The following is a 26,938-nucleotide window of genomic DNA, read 5'->3' as shown; positions in this document are numbered from 1 at the left end:
TAAAAAAAAGTCATAATTGGATTACCTAACTGGCTGTACTTCTTTCTTTTCATATTATTTCCCATTAATATCATAATTTAAATACTCAACAAATCGTTCTATTCACCTACAATCGACCGGAAAAATAAAAAACAAAATGGTCGAAATTCTCAAAATAAGAAAGTGTATAATGAACCAAAGGAGTTGTAAAGGCAAATTACAGGCTTCATTTCAAATTGCGACTACATACCTTCGCCGGCAAAACTAAAAATTACGACCCCTAACTTCCGTTGCTGACAAATTCTGTGTCACACAGTACCGTAAAACTATACTGGGTTCTGTAGAAATCGTGTTTAAAATATGTGGTTATTTATGACTGAATAGAATTATGTTTTAAGATTGATAGGCGATTGATTTATATACTTTTGATAGGTACCTCATCCATCAACCTCCGAGCCTTTTTCCCAATCATGTTGGGGTCGGCTTCCAGTCTAACCGGATTCAGCTGAGTACCAGTGCTTTACAAGAAGCGACTGCCTATCTGACCTCCTCAACCCAGTTACCCGGGCAACCCGATACCCCTTGGTTAGACTGGTGTCAGACTTACTGGCTTCTGACTACCCGTAACGACTGCCAAGGATGTTAAATGACAGCCGGGACCTACAGTTTAACGTGCCATCCGAAACACAGTCAATGGTGTCTAAGATATACTTAGAAAGTACATACAAACTTAGAAAAGTTGCATTGGTACTTGCCTGACCTGGGATCGAACCCGCACCCTGATACTTGAGAGGTTGGTCCTTTACCCACTAGGCCACCACGACACCTACTACAAACTTTATCTTTTAATGAGTGATATGAAATCTGAAACGACATTTCGGTAGTTCGCTTTTAATAAAGTATCTGACGCAAGTAAAACAATATTAAACTGGATCACAAAAAATATAGTAAGTACTAGGTACTATTTTTTTATCATAGTTTAGGCAAGCTAGATATAAATTTATACTATTATTACGAAAAAATACATAAAATCGAATTTCAGCATATGCCACGGAACCCTAAAATTATACAGCCATTTGTACCACTTAATACAAAATTACAAAGAAGACTGTACCGCATAATCGTTTTCCTATGAAACCTTCATTTAGTTTTTTTTTAATTGGGCTGAAATTGCAATGTTAAATCGTAAGTAGCGAAAATCAACACGCTAGGGACACATTAGGTATGTGGTTCGTCGAAATATTTATACGCCCACATGTGACGTTTGAAAGTCACGGTCTAAATAATATAAATATTGTAAACGATTTCTATTTTAATGTAATAATGTTGAAGTGTTTGCTTGACTAACGTGAAAGTAACGTAAAAGAGTTTATCTATTCAATCTTTGAAACAGCTAATTTTTGATTTGAAACTCCCGAAATGGCTGAATTTTTTCAGTTTTCATCAAAAACGTACTTCAAACGAAAAAAAAATGTATGTCGAATAGGTGTATAATAATCTTTTATAAGATACCTAAACACTTTTTTAAAAAACTAAAAATACATTTAATTTGATAGCATGACCCAGGGTATTTTAACCCATTTCATATCTAAAATGGTTTGCTATTTGCACTATTATGAACTCGACAAATCGACCGGTTTATTTTTAAATCTTCATGATAAATGCCACGGCCGTTTAAGGGTCAAGTGTCACTGAAAGTTTACTTTTAAACTGCCTCATTGGTATAGGTAATGGTTGCAATAAGTGCAATAATCGTGAATTGGGTCCTAGTTTCGATTCCTGGGTTGAAATCACGGGTGAGTAATATAACAATAGTATAAAACTGAGTTTTATTTAACACAATATTATTCTCATCACATCATATTACTTACTTAACTGACTTTTAACCCAAAATATACCGAAATGTTTTGATTCTCTGTCAAGGTTCCGAAACTACAACTAAAACTTCTATCAGTATTGGGAAGCAAGACTATCCCTGAGTAACTTATAGTTGCCTTTATTTTTGGGGTAACTTTGTGAGTTTTCAAAATCTTTCAGAAACCTAGTTAAACGATAGGCGATTAAACCTCATAAAATAATCCAGAAGGGACTATCCTTCATCTCTACAGGAATATTCTGAATAGGACTACATTTCCAGAATGAGTACTGCTCAATCATATCAAACAGTTATTTAGTATTCCAAGGAATATTGTGTCGGATTGATTACATCGCGTTTACATTCCAGGCAGGTGGCTTCGTCGTGATGCAATTGACTTCCAAGTAGATTCATCAGCTCTCTGATTTTCACGTCTTGCTATTTTGTAACGGATGTTCTTTTAATGAATTGGAATTAAAATGAGTAGCTGTTATTATGGTGGAACTATATGTAAATAATTGGATGTTTTCCCGCGGTTTTAATCGAGACCAACAGTCATAGAATTTTTCATATCGGTTCAGTAGTTTCGGAGCCTTTATGGTACAAACAAACAAATAAAAATCGTCTTTAATATATTAGCATAGATATTCGCGAATATGATTCGTCTTTTTTATAAAAGGAGAACCTAAATCGATTCTTATCGGAGAATCTAAATCGATATTAAATGAATATAAAAAAGACAGACCCTAAATCAGGGACAACATTTTAAAATTCTGTTTCTAATTTCGAATTGGCAGCAGTTTCATTTATTTCAGTAAACGCTTCAATGAACAGTGACTCGTCTAAGCTTTCTTAAACATTAATACATGGTTCATGCTTTTGAAGTTGTTTCTCACAAATACATATTTCTGTACATACCGCGGAGGAAGGAACGGTATCGGAGATGCCACAAGGAAGGTGGAATTTCGTGTAGTTCAAGCAACGTACTGATCAGTGGCGAAAAGTTCGGGTTCCTTGTCGGATCAAAACCAATCTGTGAAAGTTTGATCTTGATTGATTGGTGATTTTATATTGAAAATAATGGCCGGGTTCCAGAAAAGGCGCTTAAGAGCGTAGAAGGCGCTAATGACGTTCGTTCGTCTATAATGCCCGCATTTTGGCGCGAACTTCCTTAGGAGATTCTGTCTAACTTCAGCAAGTTTTCCGGAAAGCCAATTTGCAAGAACCGAGTTGTATCTCGCTTAATTTTTACAGTGTACTTGAAAAACAAAAGAGCATTGTGGAAGGAGTTTCATTTACTGTACACCTTATGACATCTCTGCTAGTTTTGTTCTCCATGGTGTATACGTAGTACACCTACTAGACAGGATTTGTTCCAGCAAATTCTATTATAAATACTTAATTAAATAACCTAAGTAACGAATTCCTTTCAAGTTGAACGTACTCCATGTATATTGAAATCTCATACAATTTCGATGAGCTCGTTTAATTCGCCATTTCACAGAAGAGAACGGGTTTCGAATGAACGTTACTCAATCAGGACAATTTACAAGCACTTTGTATTCCAAATGGAACTCTTCGTTATTCACTTAAGTGGCTTAAATGAACGCCATTTTGAACTGTATTTTTTGTGAAGTGTTTTAATGAAAATAGGGGATATTTTCATCCCGTTAGAATAAATATAATTAGGTGTGCCCATATTAACTTGTCTTGTCTGTCATTTTAAAAAGTCATCACTTTTACGGTAGCCTTAGTATGAGCTATGGTCGATCTCAGGTGAAAAAGATAAATAAAATCTTAATCTACCTATAGTAGTGATTGAGTCCCCATAATCAATCAATCAATCAAAAGTCATTTATTCAAAGTAAAATCAGCACTTTTCGAACGTCAAATTTACAAAAGCTAGCCGCTTAACCAAAATGTACCTAATTTAGTTAAAGTTACACCAACGTTACTAGTTAAGCAAATCTAGGTATGCGTAACTTGTAACTATTTGAGTCCCATGTGAGCAAAGCTATTGCTTCCCACTAAAATCCGGCACAATGCCAGAATCCAAATTGCTACAACGATTCAACTGACCAAATCCTAGTTTAGCTGTTCCTCTATTGGCCAACCTACAGTATAAAGTTTAATTAATTCAAATTGTAAAATTTAGTCATCAAATGTAACCATAGAAAACTCAGCAAATTGCTTTGCTTCTCCAAAGCTGGCTACGATAAGGTCAAAATGCATGAGATACTCAATGCTCAATTCTTTATTAGCTTTCCATGTCATACAGAGGGTACATTTTACAGTCCAGAAACAGGACACATATTAAAGAGGAAAAACTTGGAGAAGTTGGAGAGTTTAACAGTTGCTTATTACAATATTATAATTATATTTGACGACATTTTAGTGTACATGCGATGTACGTACATTTTGACTATCCAGAAGTCAAACACAGTCGAGTTGTTGTCAAGCATTTCTGACTCCGCAACCATAAACAAGTCATATTTTTGTTATTCCATTATTCAAATCTCTTACCGAAGTTCTTATTTACCAAAATTGTTCCTACCGCTGTTATTTATTACAGATTTTAGCGGAAAATCGATATCAAATCTGTTGTTATTGTGGGAAAGTAGCAAAATGTTATAAGAAATATCATTTTAAGTAATCCAACGTCCAGTCTGAGTGATGTATCACCGGAACGTCCCACGATACTCGCGATTGGACATTAAACTATCGTTGGTCGCATATTGTGAACATAATACAGTTTTCGCAGTGAAAAATTTATGAACAAAACACTACTGTACGTACATGTACGAGACGTCCAATGGCTCAGAGTGGCAAACTTATTTTGACTAGTGTTGCATCACGAATTAAGTAATCCATTTGTTGTCTGTAGCTCTCATTGGTCAATGAACAGACTGCATCTTTGAACCAATAAATTTACCAAATCAAAATCAAAAATCATTTATTCAAAGTGGGCTGGAAAACAGCACAGCAACCGCCCACTTCTCGTGTAGTGTTATTACTGGGAAGAAGTGGCGCAACAAACTCCCCAGCAACACATGTCTCTTTCTATAAAATAAATAATCTTAATGATTACAATTTCAATACAGTAGTGAAGCAATACTATGCCTTCTGGTAGAACAGAAAAAAGGCTACAAGAGTACTAAGGTATAAAAAAAATCGATGTTACCAGAATCAAAATCAAATAATTTAGATTTTGAACAAGTCCCTAAAAAAGGTTTTAACAAAATTGAAAGTAGAACACATCTGTCTACTCTTAACAGAATCTTCTAAAGAGTTCGTTATCTTTTTAATACAAGCTCACGATAATACCACAACAGCGTTTTACTTGATTAATTCTTCAAGGCTCACCTCTTTCTCAATATATTTTTATCTCGTACAAAAATATTACTTCAAGAAATGAAAAAATTACCGACGCTACCCTCGCTTGAGCTTCCCTTAGTTTTTTAATTCTGCTCCGTTTTGCAGAAGCTGCTTCATAAAGTGTAAATTAGTTTCTTTTTTCTGTTTTTTTCAAACAAAAGTTTCAATTTTCCACGGTTTTAAGTCTGAGCTGCTTAAAAATGAAAACTTTCAATTGCGTTTCAAATGTTCAGTGGTGCGCTAGGAAAGAAAGTTATAGAAATAAATTAACTTTAAAAATATACACCTGGGTTTGACTACTGGCGATTTTGAGTTCTGAGATTTTCCAAAAATAACTCCCGTTCGGATACCACTTCTCTTTTCTGTAATTCCATTTTTTTAAATAGTTTGTTGAATTTCAAACTATTTCAGGTACTAGATATTTAACACGATACTTGCGGTTCTATCCATATACCCATCGAATAACTTCCCGCATCCGAATAAATGCCTATTTACTTGTTCAGGCCTAAGAAAACCATACTTATAAAGCGCCCCACATACAGACATGCAGAATTACATACACATTTATAGTATCAGTAAGGATGACCTACTAATTACAATATCATACAATATGTCCTTTGCACAACATATTGTTGAAATTAACCCATGAATATACATTGGCAGACAACTGTATCTACTGATCCCTTTGTTGTCTAATCGAGCGACAATGATTGTATCAATGTATATATATACATGTATATGAATGTATATAATAGATGACATTCAGTATATCCGTGACGACGTCGTATCATCTCAATGGATATTATGACAGCTGCTAGAATGTTCCACCTGTATTATAATTATGATAATATTATGGTGACTAGCACTTTGTGTCACCATTTCATTAAACATTTATCAAAAGGGTCTCAACAGGACTTCGGCTTCTTGGCTTCGGCCACAAGTTTGCCTTCCAAAAATCCAGAATTCTAGAGACATACAAATAATAATGACGCCTGTCCCCCTTTGTGTAGCTAAAGCACCTTTGCTTTAAGGGGTTCAGTATATGCTAATGTTCTCTTCGTGTCATAATCACCTGTTATTGTCCTATTGCAGGACACAGGGTTCTTCCCATACGGAGAAGTAGTGTGCGTTAATCACCACGCTTGATGAATTTGGCATTTGTACGTAGTGGTCATAAAAACGAAACCAGATAACTTTTGTATTGAAACCTTCAATATTTATGATTCGGATGCAGTGTAATCGACGATTCTCGATGTATATAAAAGATTAAAACAAATGAAAGTGGACGATAAATCAGATACCGATTGCATTCAATACGAGTTCGCTCAATGTTTGACTTTCAGCGCAATCATCAGTTCTAATTACAGTCCTGTTTATTTTATATCGAGAATCGAATCCAATGTGTTATTGTTTATTATTGAAAATATAACACGACACTCATTTTGTTCAGAAATAAGAATATCAAAATATTTGTGCCCGAATTCTGATAGGTCACGCAATTTGGGTTGGTGTCAGACATTTCAATTTAAATGAATATCGAACGGTTTTTAATTGAGAATTTTTGTTCGGGCGTTCGATTTTTTAAATATTTTTTTCTTAATGAAGGCTTTTCCTCAGAATCATAACCATAGACAGCCAACTTCCGCTATCGGTAAATATATTTTGTTTCTTAGTACATTTAAAGTTTCAGAAATATCTCTTAATGCTTTACGACTACCTTCTGGTAATGATTTCACCCGCTTCCTGGAAAACTACGTAAGGCACCCTGATAAAACAACATAGCCTATAATAATGCTCTTCGAATTGAGGTAATTCGATGATTTCTCTTACAAAAAAAGGGGAGGCTACGCCTGATTTGCAATTCGATAAAAAAAGAGTGTTTTTTTAGAATGTGGACTTCCTATAACCATTTACATAATACGCCCATAGCTTAGTCTATGGAGCAAAAAAAAATGGTTTGTCATTGACCACGTAGGCAGAGGGTTTCAGAACAGATGGCACTCGTTACGTATAAAATATTGATATCCAACCTCATTTAGTTTTATTGGGATCCGACCCAAAAACCGAAAAGGCCGGAAAAATTATATGAGTTTTCAAATTTGTTTTTTTTTAGTACGAAAAAAAGTGTCATGGAACACGTGTTCGGTTAGCCTATTTATATAGGAACTCTTTATGTATAAACACATACCTTTTACGAGTACATTATTATAAATCCCAAACCACAGCCAACAAATATGCACATAAATTGACGCCCAAGCAAAAGTATTTCAATTCTTCTTTCATTTAAATGAAACGATTTTCTAGAGATGTAACCGGTTGATACACTATTCCCGAGTAACGCTCGAATATTGTGAAATAGTGGTTCAGTGGTTTCGGAGCCTTTATGGTACGAACAAACAAAACATGTTTCCTCTTTATAACATTAGTATAGATTTAACAATTAAGCCCAAAAAAATGTAAATGTTAATAACAGTTACTAGTTTCCACGAACAGCAATCAAGTTATTCATCCCCTGAATATTCACAAACCGAACCAATTAATACAATTAATACAATACAAAATACAAAATCAACAAGTGACGGCTTGTATTTTAAATTCGACGAAGCTTTAACTTATTTATGCACAAAAAACAACCGAAAAAAACAAATGAATGTCCTTTTATCTCACCCACAAAAACCTTTATGAATTCACAGATATTTTTATGAAAAAACTTTTGTGAAAATTGACTGGAGTTTATGCTGTTTTTGGACATTTTTGAAAGGACTTTTTCAGCGGAAACTTAAGCGTGGTTACATGGCAATGCCCAATGTTTTTTGTAGGGAATATACCTGTTGGCTTTGTGGGAAGTCGCCGCGAATATTTTACGAAGTATTTGCTTAATGTACGAGTGTATTATGGTAGCTTTACGGGTGTTATAAGGCTGGTTAACTTTATTATACTTACAGGCTGTTTTTTTTTTGGTATCATGTTTTAAGTCAAATTAAATGTAACATTATTTTCTTCTTTTATCCGTAAAAATAATATGATTCATTTTGTGTTTCAAATGTCTTTAAATTAACGTACGTTAATTACAGGAGCAATTGTTTTTTTTATGTATTTTTCACAGATTTTGTAGATAAGAATAAATATGAATGATTAAAATAGATAGTCTTGATTAAAAGCATGTCAACGTTGCTTTACATGGGTAGTTCACTTACGTGTTACATTTGTGTGTGTTACATGTTAGTTGCTGTGTTTTGTGTGTGTTTTGTGTAGTTTTACAGTTTACGTACTACTTACTACACAAGCCTGTTGTTTGTAGTATCTTCGATTTCAATTCATATGTTATACTTGTTAAGACACTGTTTTCCTCTCAGTTTTTACACACATATATTTTCCTCGTAAAATCTCAGGATATGAAAAATTTCCCTTCACATAAAAATATAAAACATTTTCAGCATAAAATACTCAAAAGGCACCATCAGTCATTCAATTCCATCGTCAATCCCGTTAAATCAAAGAATCTGATAATTTGAATTGTAAATTCTATGCCATTAGCATAAAGTACAAAATTCATTGGAGCTTTAGTGATATTCATTTGACAGCGAAATCAAATCGCATTGATGTTTTAAGCCGCCTTTCAACTTGAGTTTTTTTCAGGAAAAAATATTCTACACTTTTTCTCTTCTTTCTTTCATTAATAAACTGCTTTTGTGGCTGCTTTTATAAAATTGTTTTTGACAAATAAAAATTTTGTAGTAAAAGCAAACAATATAGATTATCTGTCTTGAAAAGGGAAGTGTCTATTAACAAATATTATTTCTGACAATCTATATTTTACTTTCCATACGAAGCATCACGATTAAATTCTATTAACTAAAATAAAATGGCTTGAAACATAATTACTTCATTTTATGTAATAAATTAAAGTAACAAATTCCAACTCAGTAACAAAAAAGTGTTAAGTACAATTAATCATTAACAGTTAACACGTCGAGGCCCTCAAAATGAACGAACGCAGAAACATTGATGAAACAATTACCTTTGAAACATTGAAACAGGCATGAAACTGCATCCTTTACTTCATTTAAAACGATCGTGCACGACTGACATGACAATGAATGTGTAATCAACGTAGAACACGTATATGTAATCAAATTGGAATGTAATCATTACTGTATAAGGATTATGTTACTGTAATATGATATGTACAGTTGACCACAGTCTAACTTTGGCAGTTGAATTCTTTAAAGCGTTGGAGATAGACTGTAGCTGGTTAGATGTTTAATTATATGACCAGTAAAAAAAATTGTGTCTGGACTGGGTTCAATAAACATGCAAATTTTTGCCGAGTTTAATTTGGCCAACTGTACATAGCTAATCTGTGACGTCAAAGCTTGCTTTTCATAACATAATGTTACTAATGCCTACTACGTGTGACATGTCCATCCATGTGTATGTCAATGTGTAGTCCTCATACATTATGTGTTGTGTTGCACAGCGAGCCTGCCCCGTCAGCAATGACTGCACTGCATCAGTTTGGGGCAGAGATGTTGCGTCTATCTCGCGGCTTGGAAGCTTCTGCGGCGACAAAGCCACAATACAGAGGGTATATAACAATTGGCATTATTTGTTCGCTTCAAAATTAACCCACTCATCATTGGCTGATCGAAGGACCAAAGACTGCAAAAATTAATAAAATTTAAACACTAACACAATTTTATTTTACAGGACGAATATATCAGAACGAGGCGGGATGCTAACACCAGGGTCTTTAAGCGTCTCTTCGAGTTCTCCTTCATCAATGCTCCAAGATCGGCGAAGACCATCGTCTACTGGAGACCCGAACACTCCCATCCACAGACCAAGAAGCGCTTCTGATGACGAAAGCAATGAAGGTCTTTTAGCACCAGCTGCTTTGACCGCTAAGTCACGTAGTTCTGAAGACGGTCTACTCCTGCCACCTCCTTGCACTTGCCCTTATTTTGGGTCTGAGTCAACTCCTCCTAGGCGTACAACAGAAGTCATAATAGTTCCTGGCGGAGACATAAATGGGTGCAATGGATATCCGAGAAATGGGAATATGAAAGAGGAACAGTCAACCCCATTTTTTAGAAGGTCAAGTCGTGGTGCAGCCTCCATGGTCACTTGGGATGAAGCTAAAAGATTTCGTAGAGGTTCGAGTTTTGGAGGAGCTAGGACTACTCTTTCTACTCCAATCCGCAGCATCCGTGCTCAAAGAACTATAGCCCGGTCACAGCAAGTGACTGCTAGTCCACAACGTCAAACGCCTAGAACGCATCATTCTAGGAATTCTAGTGTAATATCTAGGAATTCGTCTCGTCACGGTAGGATCCTACGTTTGGAGCAAAAAGCGACAAAAGTTTTAGGAGTTGTATTTTTCACATTTGTGATTCTCTGGGCTCCATTTTTCATTCTGAATATGGTGCCAGCTGTGTGTCCTGACTGCGAGGAGAGGATCTCACCTTGGGTGTATGATTTCGCCTTGTGGTTGGGTTACGCTAGTTCGATGGTGAATCCGATATTCTACACGATATTCAATAAAATATTCAGACAAGCCTTTAAGAAGGTCCTGATGTGTGGGTACTGGAAGTCGACGAGGTAGCCGGCACCCTGGGAGCGCGTTCGGCCGACTTCAGACCCTGGTCTGGGAGCGCTCTCAGTCAATAGAAATATCCGATCTCAGTTTGTATGAACTCATTGAAGAGCTTTAAGTATTACGCTTCTAGATTTTAGCATGCGTCAGTGGTCTTTAGTTTAGGATCTAAGCAACAATTTGAAGAAAGTCGTTAACAGGATGTTTATAAAATAATTTCGAGGGCATCAGAGTATTCTTTCGGTAATTGAAACTGTGGACAGTTTATGAAACTTTTTAACTTCACCTTTGATTTCAAACAATAAACATTTATTTTCTTCATAATTTTTCAAGCAATTACTACAACTTAGCTTAATCTAAGTTACAATCTACTGCCGTTATATAATTACTAAGTGCCCCTCGCGTTGATAGACTTCATTAAGCGTTTATGTTTTAATAACACCTCTCATACCTACAGCGCACAAATAGAAATATTTGCCTTCACTCTGACCTCATAAAGTCACTGTTAAATATTAATTATGAACTGCTACTTCGGAGAAATAGAGTCGTAGTCATGTACTGTCAGCGAAAAAGTTTTGTAACTTACTGCAGTTTTTATATTGCAAATCAAAATAATACAAATATTTTTTAATGACTAATTTTTTATAAAATGCCCATTCATTGCGTATCCATTCAAGCTTCTGCCATTAATTTATAGCTGTAAGTCAAACTTTACAACCACATAGGTGTTGATGGTTGATAATAATCTGCTGCTGAAAGTTGTCAAATCAGTGAAATGCATTTTGGTTTTGATAAACAGTGTAAACGAACTTTTGTCGCTGAATGTACTTAAAGGTTTCTAGGAAATTAAATGCATATTTATGTAGTTCAAATAATTACTGATGTTATATAGTTCATTCATTTAAGTGCAAAAATATTTGTTGTACATTTTCTACAACTCGACTCTGCATTTCCACTTTTAAACAAATCTGATCACAATTTTTACCTTTGAAGTTTTATTTTGTTTTCAAGTCTTTCAACAGTTCTGTAAGATTATTTGTAAACCTTTGTTGAAATTTATTCTTTAATATTACTTTGTCTATAAGTGACAAAAAGTCACAAAATGGACTTATTTTTGAAGACTGATTGTTTTATTAACACTACGTCTTAACTGGTTATTTCATCTAATTTTCTTAACCATCAAAACTTGCAAATGAATGTTAATAAAGTAGTTTTATAATAATAATGAGTCGCGATGGATTATGAATACAATTAATGGAGTAATTATGTTTGTTCGTCACTAACATGTTAATGCTATAATCGTAGCAGGTATTAAAAAAAACTCTGCAAAGTCAAATAACTCTGCAGTGTCACTTACAAAAAAAAATAAGGCACTAATAATAAAAAAAAACAGTAATTAATTTATCCAATAGAAAATTAATATTTAAGCTGCTGTAAATAATTTTGACGACTTCGACTCCGATTAAGTAATTTATCAATAAGTAAATGTAAGTGACACTGCAGAGTTTTATATTTCTAGAGTTATAATTTAATTGCAGTTGTTCAATGTATAAAATAGTTGAATTGATTTTGTATAAATGGTAATTATATTTAATTGTATCATTAGGTTAATGTGTTTTATCATTTTGCATCAAATGCCAAGCTTTTCCTAGTCCTGCCTATTCTAGATTGAGGTGAGAACATGTTTAGTAAAAATACAATTTAATTGTCCTAACAGTGATAAGTTGGCAACATAAAATATAGATAAAATTCACCTCTAAAAGCTTAGTTTCTTTGTATTGTCGATTCGAACTGTGTATTTAAGGTTGGCTACAGTTGTTCGATTCAATGCAATCGGATTGTAACAATCGGATAGAGTTCTGTGTACCAGCAATATCCTATTAACTTAACTGAATGAACGTTATTTTCTGAAAATCGAGAGATTGTAGCCAGCTTTACAATCAAAAATATTATTTATAAATATAGATTAAATGTACGTAATAAGAGAAGTGTCTAAAATATTTTGTGGCTTTAGAAATATGTAACTCGACTCTTTTTAATTTTTGTATTTTTTTAAGTGTAACTGACGTAAGTTAGATAGATTCAGAACAAAATGTCTAGTCGTTTCACACAAATAATAAAAAAATGTAAATACAAAAAATATAATAATTACTATTAAAGTGTTAAATGGAATTAATAATCTATGAATGTAAATAAAAAATATTATATATGGCAATGTTTAAAAAAATGGTGTCAATAAATTATGATTTCATCGTTAAAAATAATAAAACGATTGGATCGTAAAGCTATTGTTTCATTCTTTTGTTAACCTACAGTCAATATTTTTTAAATATTTACTGAAACAGTATAAATTGGCCTTCATGTACAGATAAACGTGTGAACTTGTCATTATTAAGTATTTGGAGCTATCATTATTTTGCTACACACAATGGTGACCCAGCCACGTCTTACCACAAAAAAAAATCACAACACAAAACCTCAACCCCTATTTCTAGAGGTACATTGTAGCAACATAATCCCACAAAGGTTAGATGACAATGAACTAAAGAGAATAAAAAAGGATCAATATTCGTGATCCTACTTGATCAAGACTAATCAGATTAACGTCAAAGACCAAGTATATTATTTTGCATATAACAGAGAGTACACCCTTTTGATATTTTCAAAGCTAGGAATTTATTTTACCTTTCTTTGATGTTCAATTTTCTAATACTAGTTTAGTTGGGTTTAGTGGTAGTATTAGAGAGCTTTTATGGATGTTCACTAGAATGCAGTTATGAGAAAAGCTTATGTTTTCATTAATATTTATTGGAAAAAATATTTCATGAGTCACGTTAAAAAGTGGATCTTGGTTGTCATTGGAACATCTTTGGCAGACTTTACGGGTAGCCAGAAGCCAGAAAGTCTGACATTACTGGGTTGAGCAGCTCATCTGATAGACGTCTTTCCATGTTAAACACTCATCTGGTCCCCAACTACGCACGGTTAGACTGGAATCTCACCCCTACATATTTGGGAAAAGGCTAGATAGACGTTATTAATTCGACGAGAGTTCTTAGTATTCAACTGTGTCTAAAACGATTCACAATTCCCATTAGTGAACTAGTTTAGTGTCAAAGAATTTTTATCAACGCCAGAGTGGATTTTTTGCAAGCTCGTTCTGGAAACTGTTGAAATACTTTCCCCATACATGCCTCCATCCATCCCGTTGGTACACATTCCTATTCAAAATGTGAGCGCTGTCATACCAGTCTTAATACACGAATATTTCAACGGGTTTTTCATGATGAATAACACGTACTACTACATAAGTACTAAGTACAAGCCTACATCATACTAAATTTGATCCCAGATGATTCTGCTATTTCATCAAGAAAGCTGAACAAATAATGATAATCATAATGCAAAAAACATAACGTTGGGTTAAAAGGCAATAGTCGTAGGAGACTATTAATAATCTGTGGTCGTAGTAGTAGCCTAATAATATCTCTTGTCTTTTGTACGTAGGTATTAATAATGCCAGCTTATATTCCTTAAGCTTTGGCAAGAAGCTTCGAAAGTTTACTGAGCTTTGTCGGCAAAACACTGCGGTTATGAAATGAATTACTTTAAGAGTAAGTTTTGTAAGAAACCCACGAACCTAACTGCAGTATAGAAGATGTAAGAATATTTATTTATTTATTACACTTTTTGCACACATTTTACACAAAAAAAAGGCGGACTTAACGCCTTAGGCGTTCTCTACCAGTCAACCTTTAGATGGAGGAGAAATTGCTACGTTGGTCTCGGGTTCTATTCCCGGAACAGGACAAATAGCTTTGTGGCTTTTAAGAAACTTCCACAAAGCAGTCCGCAGTCTGGAAATACGTAGGTGGTGATACACCCGAACATTGGGAAGCAGGTAAATATCCTAAAGCAGATAATAACTTTGCCTGATCTCCACGCAATCGTTTAAGACCGTACCGTCCCATGGGGTTACAGGAGCGAGGAAATAAAGCGTAGACCGGTGCACTAATACATAAAACATGCAGGGGCCCGATTCTCCTAAGTTAATACAGTCAAAATCGAATAGAAATCGAATCGCAATAGCAGTTTTAACCATATCGGGCATTCTGCTACTAATAAAAGACCAATCGTATTCGATTGACATTTGATTGGTGTGCGATTGGTCTGCTATTTTGGTAATTTTGGTCTATACGGTAGTTTGCTGTACAATCATTTGCAGACAAAATGATTCATTATTGAATGACAGAAAAGGATAAAAACGTTTATTTCAAAGAAAAAATAGCGGAATGCCACATACGCTTCAATCGTAATCGAGTCGGGATCAGATCTCAGTCGAATCGAGTCGAACTTGAATCGTATGTTGCTTAAGTAAAATGAGGAGAATCGGGCCCCAGGTGGATCTCCTTCGAGAACAGCCGTCGTGGTTGAGAAGCTGGGTGCTTATAATTTAAATCGGTACAATTGTTTTGATGTAAAAACACGACAGCGAAACAGTTTTCCCATTTATAATATTAGCAAAGAATATTTTCGCATTTATAACATTAGCAAGCATTTAATTGCGTACTAAATGTTCAAGGTAAGTTTATCTAAACGTCAGAATCAGTGGTGCCCAGTTAGTTACACAAGCTAGCCGGCAACTGACAAGACGGAGGGAGAAACAATTTTTCAGTCAAATGCGCTAGACTGACCGCAGACGATGTCAATGTTGGGAGACGGTTTGTTTTGTGGTAAGTAAATTATTGTGAATAAAGGATAAAGATTTTTCTCATCACACTAAAGGCGAAAGTTTGTGTGTGTACCTGTTTTTCTCTTTCCCTAAAAACTTTACAAATATGTATATAGCTTATAATTCATAAATTCTGGTTTGCTCAAAATGTTTTCCTTCATCTTTACTCAGTCATCCAAGACTCACATAGAAACTACATCGTAACTTATAAAACTTACGTTGGTGCTTGTCTGACCTAAACCCATATACTCATACTTTCATCACTAAACCACCACGAACCGCGACTTGATCTTATTATTCACCAACCAGCAATCCGAAAAAGAACTCGAATATAATGCAAATAAATAAGACTTGCTCAAACCGGGTTCATGAACCTTGCATTCAGGTCAAAAACCAATAAAGCTGAATTAATAGCAGTTTCATAATTTTTGTACTATCAAAAATACATTGTTACGTGAATAAGGATATCATGTGGGTAGTTTCAAGTTTCATATATGTTTATAGCACGAATAATTCTGCCATAAACCGCCGTAGTTTATGGCAAGATTATAATGGCACGCCAATTGGCATATGGCACAATGCCAGCCAAAAACTTCCATGTTGCCATTATTTTTACTGTGCCAGTAAAATGGATGGCATTTACTTATGTAAGTATTGATAGAACGGTAAGAAGCTTACGAAATAAATAATGTCTTGTAAGCTGGGAACATAAATAAATAAACATTAGGGACAAAAGTTCTCTTATTATTTGTAGGAAAATATAACACTGTGCCAATAGAGATTATATTAAGCCATACTACATCACATACATAGATATATAAGTTGTATGTACATTAAACACACACATTTCAGTGTTTACGCTATAGAAGTGGATTACGGTTATGACACCATAGAGTTTCAGGCTTTATATTTTTTAATAGGTGTCTGATTGTTATATTACTATGTTGTAGGTACATATAGCACACGCAATCTTGTAGGTATATCGAGTTTGATTTAGTAAAATCATTTTCTTCTTTTAAACTAATGTTGAAGCTTTTGAAAAGGTATAATTTGATATTGGATTATCATTCATTCACTATCAGTCGGTCATTTTTATTCCTAGCCTGAACTGTTTCAATGCTGGGCAAAAGCCTCTATATAAGATCGTTTATAAGCTTCTCGAACCTTCATTTGTTTTCACCCAATCACTGTATTATGTACCTAAGTAACAATATCGGTACATAAGGGAAAAAAATGTCTAAGTCGCAAATCTGCTTGTTCACTCCGATCAAGAGTCTCTAAAATCTTTAATGATCATTTCATATTTTAGTACTTGCCACCTATATATGCTACAGATTTTATTTAGAATTTATAAATACGTTTATAAAACACAACATTTTATTCCTCTCCCAAATATAGGCCACTCCAATTCTCCTCATTTACTGTCTTCCGAAATACAATAAAAGCTTAACGTATTTACACCCACAAACAAAGTAGACCAAATATTCCAGAACCGTCTATTTACCGTGAGGAAATAAGCATAACGAAATGATAAGAAGGCTATTATCTGTCGTCGCCATTTTATAGGGAAATGAGCAAATATAATTGGATTTCGGTATCTCTTATTTAAAATGTCCGCACGTGTTTTTCCGAATTATTATTTGGTTTATATAAAGCAATTTTTGTTTGCCTTAAACGTGACCGCTACCTGATCTTTTGGTTTTTATCGCTTTTTTTTTCTTATTTTTCGGGGTTCTTGGAAAATTATCATAATCAATTTATTTGGGAACACGAAGTTTTAATAATCTCGGCCTATGTTTTTTGGTAGGCCCATATTATCCTCCTTCTGTCCCGAGGTGTTAATTATGGAATACGACCTGTTTACCACAGTTTTTTCGTACCCGGATAAAAAATAGGCTGTTTTGTTTTTATGAAAATTTTTGTCTATCATGATCGACTGCTCCGCTGATCGATATATGATTTGGATATGGAAAACAAGGTTGAGTTATGCAAAGTTATGTATGCTTTTTGTTCATCTCTCTGTCCCGTGATGAACGAATAAGTAAATTAAAGTTCATTTAATTTTCAGTTTACTACTTCCTCTTATACCACTCCTTCAATACGTTAACAAACATACTCCAAAAAATCCAGTACCATAATTATTTTAACAGTCAATCTGATTGCCAAAAATAATTATGGTACTGGATTTTTTGGAGTATGTTTGTTAACGTATGTATGCTTTTTGTTCATCTCCCTGTCCCGTGATGAACGAATAAGTAAATTAAAGTTCATTTAATTTTCAGTTTACTACTTCCTCTTATACCACTCCTTCAATACGTTAACAAACATGCTCCAAAAAATCCAGTACCATAATTATTTTAACAGTCAATCTGATTGCCAAAAATGGGTAGCCGCGATAGCAATCTTGTAGCAATTACCCAGTAGGCTTGTATTTACCCAACCCTTCACCGGACCTTAGGCATGTGACGTCAGACACGCGTCACGCCGCCGTGCCCGGTTCGTATCCGAACCGTGGCCGGCAAGGACAATTAATCACACCCACATTTGAACGTAGAACGAAAGTAAACGACATTTTCAACTTTTCGCATTAATAAAATTAAATTAAAAGTTCCTCTTTAAAAATATTTTTGATGTTTCTATTTTTTTATTTGGAAAACTCAATTATCCGTAATAGCCGTTTTGTCTTGTCGTAAATTGATCCGTTGTTTTTTTTTTTTTTACTTAATGTCGTTAGCCCAATTTCTTGTAACAGAAACATTCGCCTTGACTTTTTAAGGACATAACTTATTTTCGTTTTTATTGAAGTATTTAAATGTGCCATATTTTTTAATGTCTGTTCACAAGTATTTATATCCCCTTTCATATATAGTATCCAACCCACGAGCAGCTTAAATCTGAAAAAATATGATGTTACCATATTATTGTACGTTCTTGAGAACTTGCATACCTATACTTAGCGGCCAATTGTTACGATCTTTAGAAAATTTAATTCCATTACATAGTTACTTACAGGTCGACTCAATAAAAACGTATTATAAAGATTATATCCAAAGGGGCTCAATTTTATTGAAGCAAGTGTACCATCGAGCGGTAGCCGCGGCTTTGTATGTGCGAGGTCACGGCCAAGGCTTGAAGTGACTATTGTCTCACCTTCGCGAACTTCGGATACCTACTGGTATGTAAGTAGGTAAGTATAAGTAACTATAGGTAAATGTAGGTAAGGGTAAGTAATGTAGGTGGGAAATTTAGATTACAATTAATTTTTACAGTTTTTCAATTTCCTAAAAATTATTTTAATTATTTATGACAACATCAACAAAATCATGGTACTTATGTTTAAAAAAAACCTGACATAGGTATGTTTACTGAAATCTAAAATAATATCGTTTACTGTCATTTATCCATACTAATATTATAAAGCTGAAGAGTTTGTTTGTTGTAATTGCGGGTCCGATTTGAAAAATTCATTCAGTGTTAGATAGCCCATTTATCGAGGAAAGCTACTTTTTATCCGGGTTCCTGATCCTTTTTTCCAGAGGTTCCTACGAGATGCGGGTGAAACCGCTGGTAGAAGCTAGTTTAATCATATTTTCTCAATAAAAATAAAAGATATACCGAATATAATTTCCCCATAATGATACCTTTTGTGAATCCTACGCAAAAACGTGAGAGTTCACAGCTGTCAGCTTTGTTTCCCAGCCTTGAAAAACATCGCAAAATGCATATTTTACCACACTACAAATACTAATAAGTAAGGTAAATTATTTTTAATATTGAAAATCAAAAGACTCTGAAATTAAAATAATACCATAAGGTGAAGGTGCAGGGCCAGAGCAAGTCAACTATGTATCTACATACATTCGAGCTGAAAGATTTGTATGTTGACTTAAATGACATAATAAAACCAGGACAAGACTGGACTAACTTGAAAAAATCTTTCAGTTTTAGAAAGCCGTGCGCGTAGTAGTTCACACATAACGCGGGTGATATCTAACTTTTACAAACTGTTTATATAACACTTCCAACGTGAAATGTAACACATAGATAGCTAATATTAAATAATGTACGTCCTACGTACTAAAAGCCCGTTTATTTTATTGTTTTCCTTACCTAAACAGCGGCTGGAATCCTATGAAATATTCTTTTCTTCCGTATTTTTTATGAGCGACGACGTCTTGTACGGTCGTACAGAGACGGATTTGGGATTATTCTGTTAATGCAAAAATAACGCTCGCTTTGGAACTGATAATCCGTAACATAGTACTTCAATAGGATTAGTCCCCAGGCCGGCGAACAAATTTTTTTTTGATACATATACATTTAAGACTTTAGTGCCTTCCTTACGATGAGTCCGACAAACTTTTCGAATGCGCAAATTTTGGTGCCGCTGCGTTTTTTAATGCTTGACTCCTGGAATTGTCGATATGACGTCACTATGACTCTTCGTACATACCTGTTTCATTTTTTGAGATTCGTTTAACAAATCATCTCAATAATAGAGTTTTTAATCATTGATGATTATCAATTCAAAAATCATCTCAATATTATGATCTATTATTGAGATGATTTATTAAAAACTCTATTAATAAACTACATTCACAGCACAATTACAAAACTTAAGTCGATAAAAACAGAAAAGTTATAAAATAAATCATAAACAACTATTCAAATTAGCATTCCCTTTTCTGAATAAGGCATCATTTCTCACAAAGACAAAATTGTTTGGTACAAATTACCTACACTTTTCTTTGTCGATATTCCATTCGGCAGACTAGGCATAAAAACTATTAAGCCTAAAATCTTCCATTATGATTACCTGGGGATTTCTTGGGCTTTGTTCGTAGTCCACATCTAGCTATTAGTTTTCATTAGACTAAATAATGTACCGTCATCAATATTCATTTTCATAACAATGCGAATTAAGCATTGAATTGGCTTTGATGATGATAATAACGTCTATTACATATTTATGTTAATGGCCAAATAACTATGTTTTCTTATCTTCGTAATATCACATAATATAAAATTTGCATATTTCAACTATGTTCATGATTTTACAAAAATAATCAAATCTAAGATTAGGTATATAAAACAATAGATACTGGATAAAACCACTAAATAGTACAGAATCTTACAACAGATTTATGTTGGTATTTTAGGTACATAATAAAATGAAGTAGGTAAATACTCATAGGCTTAGGTACTCATAGAACATAATATTAGCCGCAACATACTGGATAGTTTTATGAAAAATTTGACATTTCAAACACCGAGAAAAACTACAGTCATAAATGAAAAAAATGGGCCCCAAATCCACTTCCCTAGTTCGACCCTGCTGCCATCCTTCCATGACACGCTACAGCTATCGATGATAGATGTTGGTTTTTGCAAACCAATCTATTGAATTGGAACCTTGCCAACCATAAATCTATGTTCTGTATTCGTTCAGAAATTCTTGTTAAAAGCACTTTTTTTATGCTGATAAAGTACGTAAAGTTGTTGACTCGGATTTGCTGAGTCTAATGGTCTGTCAGATGCAATGTTGCGATATTACTAATTGTATTAGGGTTGGGTTCTCGGTTTATTAGCTTTTTTTGTTCTTCGTCTTGCTTCTGTTGTTAGTATTCTAGACCAGTACGTAGAATGAGGACTATAGATTGTCGGCAGGCATTTGTTTCTATTGGAAAGGAGTAACAATTAGGGCTTATTGCGGATGCTAGATAATAGTGACCGAAGGGGCGAGAAATTAAAGAACTATTCTTGCTAATTATAAGTGCAAAAATATCTCTGTTAGTTTTTCCAGCTTTCACGTCAAAACTACTGGACCGGTACCTTAAATGAAGGTATACAAGCAATCTAGAGCCTGAAAAACGACATAGGCTCCATTTTATCAGAGTGTGGGTAGAAGTACTCTCAGGTAGCGTATGAACCCACAGGGAATAGCTAATTCACTATAAAATTGCGTGTAGCCCACAACAAATTCCACGTACAAAATGTAAATGTATTTCATTCATAAAGCTTTTAATACCACGAATGACAGATAACCTTGACCATTTTCACGACCGAAGTTGACGAAGAAAAAAATTGTTTGCGAAAACAATGTGGGCGATGACGTCACAGAGCAAAGCTTTGAATAAAGGAAGTTGTTAATCGGATACCCGGTCTAAAGTCTACCCACATCAATCAACGAACTATCCAACCATCGTCCTGTATCAGGAAAAAGATAAATCATAAAATACTTGGAGTTGGTTTCGGTTTTACCCGCGTCAGAAGAGATAGTAGCGAACCTGTATAAAAAACTTAAAGCCATCTCCAGGGAGATAAGTATTTGGGCCTCATAGGGCCAAAGTGTGGGGTATGGTAATGTTCGAAAGAATCACAGGGGGCCTGGTACCAGAAGGGCGCGAGAAACAAAGTAGGTGGTATTTACTCAGTAAGTTTGATGAAGACACTCTTCTGCTTCAGCCACAGCAGAAGGGGTAAAAGATATTTTTTATCTACCAAATGTCATATAATGATTCAGCTACCTTGTCAATGAAAGAGCGACATTTTATCTGCCTAGTTTTTTCACAACAACATGGGGGTCGGCTTCCAGTATTACCAGATGCATTAACCCCTTAAACGCCGGTGCGCGGATCCACGCGAGACATAATTGACTCTCTATTGTTCTCTAATTAGCCGCATTCAAGCAGTTAATAGCCAACCCCTCTCAAAAATCCATCTCAATCAATCCAGCAGTTTTCGCTACCAACAAACACATCCCCATTTAAAATATTTTACCATAACAAGTTTTGGTAAAAGTTTTCCGAGCTAAAAATGACTACTGGCCCCTAGCGATCCGATTCAATTTAAACTTCCATTCGCCGGCTATTATTTTAATACAGTTGTTTGTGGCATTCTTGTCGAATGTAAACTGTTGGCTTTGTTTATTGTGCTGGCTTAAGTTTTGATTGTCAGTTTTAGTTACCGTTTTTGGCATTGAATTTTTTTTTTGTGCGCCGTTTTTTTTTTTGGGGTGTGGTGATTTTTTCAGATTGGTTGTAGTGAAGTAGCATTGGTTTATTGTGTATCGTGGCCTAAATAGGTAATACGTAAGTTACATACTTGTTGAAATAAAAGAGTGATATTGAGAATATTTTTATATCGTAATTATTTTATTCAATAAAATAAGGTGATTAATCAATGAACGGTTAATCAACTATCTAAAGTTTTAATCTGTTCTTCATTATATCAATCAAGATAAATTATATGATGTGAAAATCAGTAGCTTTTCCGTTACATAACTACCTATCTGTATTTTGTATTGCATTAAGACTCTGTGCAAATTTTCCCCCGCAAACGAGATCTCTGTATGCTTTCATATTTTATGACGTAATTTAGTGTGAATTTAATCCCACTGTAATGATAGCGAAGTCTTTAACCTCCCAACTCAGAGACATTTAATGGTTACTTAAGCCATACCTTAGTGAAGGATTTGTATGACATTCCGTCACTAAGGAGTGAATTAAGTAATCATTAAATGTCTCTGAGTGGGGAGGTAAAAGTACAAATAAATTAAAATTTTCAGTGGGTCCGATACCGACCAAATACTTGATCGTTCATCGTTCACCCATACTGATTAATAAGCCGAAACAAACTGTCGACCGACTACCGTTTATACTATGCAGATATACCTACTCTTACTAAAAAAAAAAATAAAGAAAGCTTTCAACAGAAAATTAATTCACAAAAGACAGCCAACTTACACTTTCTCCGACAGAATGCATCAGTATTTCAGTCCCAAGTCCCACCGTTCCAGATAGATGGAAATGCAGTATGCTGATGAAATTTTCAAAAGGTTTCATCGTCCATAGACAAATGGCGTCAGAACAGCGTCGCTTTACTAAGTTAAATTTTAACGAACTTGGAGAGCCATTGTCTTTCAATTTTTGAAGTAGTATTGTAGTATTATATTTTGGATGTCTGTAAACGCGCGAGCACACTAAAAATTTGTAACTTTTAGTCGGCCGACTGGCGGCCCGTAGGAAGGATTTTTTTAGCTTGAATTCAATCAAAGCTTTTAGTCGGTCTGATACCGAAAAAATACCTGATCTTTGATACGTGTGTGCCCAAAGAAGAAAGAAGTTAGCGACTCTTAAAGCTTAAAAAATGATGAATTTTATAAAATGCATATCTCTATAATCTCTATTGATATTTTCTTGTATTGGTTGTTGAAAAATAAGAGAAATTCAGAATATCAATTTAAGTTCCGAAGTGCTGTCATGAACTTTTTGACGTTTATTGTGACGTATGGTGATTAATTGCATATTTCCCTACGCTTTATAAATTAACTTTGAGATTAATTGCTCGTGACTGACTGCGTTTATTTGCAATATTGTTAAATGGCCCTTAATTATCTTTAAGATTATTGCATTAAGTTTCCCTTCTGATTAAGAAATAAAACCATTCAAAATATTATATATAGCTGTATTTTAAGTTTCAAAAACTTTTATTTTTCCTTGAAATTTACTATCCCAATTTTAAAAACTTTATTAAAAGATTTTGGCTTATAATATTTAATCATGTGTGGATCTATAACATCTTCGACTAATCTCACTTAAATAACACACCCGTTACACAAACTGCTATAAAAACCTACAAACAATTTAGGACCCAATGTTTCATCCGCAACATAACTTCTAAACATTACTGTTTTGCCGGACCATGACCGGACCTCAGCAGATTAGTCGCCTTCACAAAAACGGTAACACATTGTCGCTCCACCTTGTTCGTCAATAAATAATCACTGTAAAGACCAAGCTGCAAAAAGGACAAGGAATTTGGGTATAAGGACCAAGCTGCAAAAAGGAACAGGAATATTGGTCCTTTAGACTGTTGCTGTAAATTGAGGCTTATTAGGTACAGGTTAGAAGATATGAGGTAGAATTTGTCCTGTTGCATTTTTACCCGCGCTAAAAGTAAGTACCTATTATAAAGAAGAAACCTTTTTTCAAATGAAACCAACAAATAAGTAACAAATATTTGAATCTCAAAAACTGCCGAGCATTAAAATACACTAGTGTAAAACCATTCTTAAGAAAATAAAACTGTTCTGCACCGAAAATGGGTTACATACCTCAACCTACATTGGGCGAGTCCATTTTCGCTAGCCAACGAACGCGATAGATGTCATCTTGAGTGACGGTCGGAGCTACTATGAAGCAATGAAGCTGTCCTACTGCTGAGTTGATGACCAAGCCGAATTTGATCTTCGTTGATTGTCAGTTTTTGGTTATTGCAATGTATCAATGTAAACTCAATAATTTTTTAATACAATTTTCACATGTAGTGCTTCATGACAAAGGTATTTTTTTTATCTTAGCCTATATGATCCCACTGTTGGGCAAAGGCCTCCCCATTTTGTCACCACACCTCTCGATGTTTCGAGTGTTGTCTCTAAGCAGGGTAGTACCTAAGTATCGACTGGGTAGCAAAGATTTAGTTATGAATAAACAAAAACTGCGAGCTCAGTCAGAGCTTCAAATAAATAAATATAGCTCAAAGTCTACTAAATACTTAAAGTCAAGTTAATTAAGATAACAGGACAGTGCGACTGGCGCCAAGTGTAGCTATCATGGTTGGAAGCGCTCCGATCTTCAGCAACTATTTGTCGTCACAGCCATTTATTAGCACATTTTCTCCTCCTTTTTTCATATATTTTTTTCAATCAAATAAATTGAAAATGGTTCGTGATTTACAATCCTGAATTAATCTGATTTGTGTCCTTTCTTAAAATTTTATTACATTAATTTGGATATTTGAAGAAGCCGACCCCAACATAGTTGGGAAAAAAGGCTCGAAGGATGATATAATTTGGATATTTGAGTGTTTGTAGGGATATTTTTATACCACAAACTAGTGGTTTTCTCGTGTTTTCACCCGCATCCCATGGGAACTACTGCCTTAACTGTAGCCTATATTATTGGGATGTTGAGTGTAGCTTTCCAACAATTATGTTTTTTTTTATCGGTTCTACTTTTCTCCCGGGCACAAGATTTGTTCCCACATGAGGCAGGTACGAACAGCAATGTTTTTTTTTAATTTTAACCTCTTTCGTTTGGTTGGTTTAACGTGAGAGTATGACAAATAGACGTGCGATCTTATTTATAAGGATAGCATAACATCATGGCAGTTGTATGAAAAGGTCAGGCAGAGGCGTAATTTAACACCCACATTAACCAATGACATTTATTTGATTGGTGGACAAATTCATCGAAAATAGGTCTCAAATGTCCTATTTTGTGACACTTATCGTCAGAAAAGCCAGAAAAATAAACCATATCACATTGCAAATATTTTAATTCATTCATTAATATTCATATTACAATAGCCATGACTAGCAAAGTCAAGTGGGAACTCTTGCTCTAGGTACGGGTGATCTAAAAGTTGACCTTGTCATTAGTAGGATTTATAGTTCATTTACTGGATTGATTTAATTGGTCCCATTAGATTATCTAATGATTAAAAAATAAGGCCTGTGTATTGTGGAAAAGTTTGAATGGATAAAATTACTCTGAGAAACCAATGGAAGCCGAAAACATTAAAAGGTCCATGCTACAAACTCTTAGTGCTAGCTAGCCGATAGTTTGTTTGGGCACATTACAAAAACAGGTATCCGACCGACTAAAGTCTGATTGGATTTACCTTCAAAATGAACTGTCGGCCAACCATGGGCTCAACTGTCGGCCAACAGTCTAGGTAATAGGTATCTCTCTTTATATAGTTGCAGTCGCTCTATAAAATATGTTGTGGAAGCCAAAGCTTTCAGTATCAGAGACCAGAAAAAGCACCTTCTTCGGGAACCCAAAAAACGTTTTTCCCCCCAATATAATGGCTCCCATCTGCTTCAAAAAGCGAACACCTGCAAAATCAGTAACCGGACATCTACGGCTTACATCTACAAATTACAATATCTCTGAAATCCTTTTGTCGGTCTGGGTTAGGCCGACCTTACCCGGCCTTAATTAACTTGTGACCCAAGCAAGATTTCAATTATAATAGGACCAAAGATACGGTTAAAACATTATCATTTGCACTTTGAATGTAATGGGGGATAGTTTATTGAAGTTTGCGTGGATTGATGTCGGTAGGTATTAGGAATGTAGTTTAATGAAAATGGACAGGTTGTCGTTTGTGCAATGAAGGTAGTTAATATTTTACTAATATGGTAATGAATCCATTCTACTTCAATTATTGGATATACAGTCTTAACAACATGAAAGTGAACTGAGCTTCTCGCCAAAATTTGTTTTCCCCTATTTTGGCTTGGACTAAGATCGCGAATATTGGTTTATATTGTTCCAGTTTGATGCATTTTCAAACAATTCACTTTAAGTAAGAAAGAAGCAAGTAATTAATTGCC

General features: G+C 34.6%; 1 protein-coding gene across 2 annotated transcripts in view; it reads left to right on the top strand.

The window, feature by feature from the left end:
• Positions 1 to 11,363, top strand: part of LOC124640836 (probable G-protein coupled receptor No18) — a 120,346-nt gene extending 108,983 nt beyond the window's left edge. Inside the window, exons 7-8 of one of the 2 annotated variants that reach the window (XM_047178774.1) lie at positions 9,690 to 9,797; positions 9,920 to 11,363. In XM_047178774.1, coding sequence (XP_047034730.1) covers positions 9,690 to 9,797; positions 9,920 to 10,814 — 1,003 coding nt within the window. In that variant the 3' untranslated portion in view covers positions 10,815 to 11,363. The remainder of the gene's footprint in view (positions 1 to 9,689; positions 9,798 to 9,919) is intronic. The other variant, XM_047178779.1, reaches the window with a different exon arrangement.
• Positions 11,364 to 26,938: the final 15,575 nt, after the last annotated feature.

This window comes from Helicoverpa zea, chromosome 2 (genome assembly GCF_022581195.2).
Source record: "Helicoverpa zea isolate HzStark_Cry1AcR chromosome 2, ilHelZeax1.1, whole genome shotgun sequence".
NCBI classification, from domain to species: Eukaryota; Metazoa; Arthropoda; class Insecta; order Lepidoptera; family Noctuidae; genus Helicoverpa; species Helicoverpa zea.
This window is presented reverse-complemented; position numbering and strand designations above follow the sequence as displayed.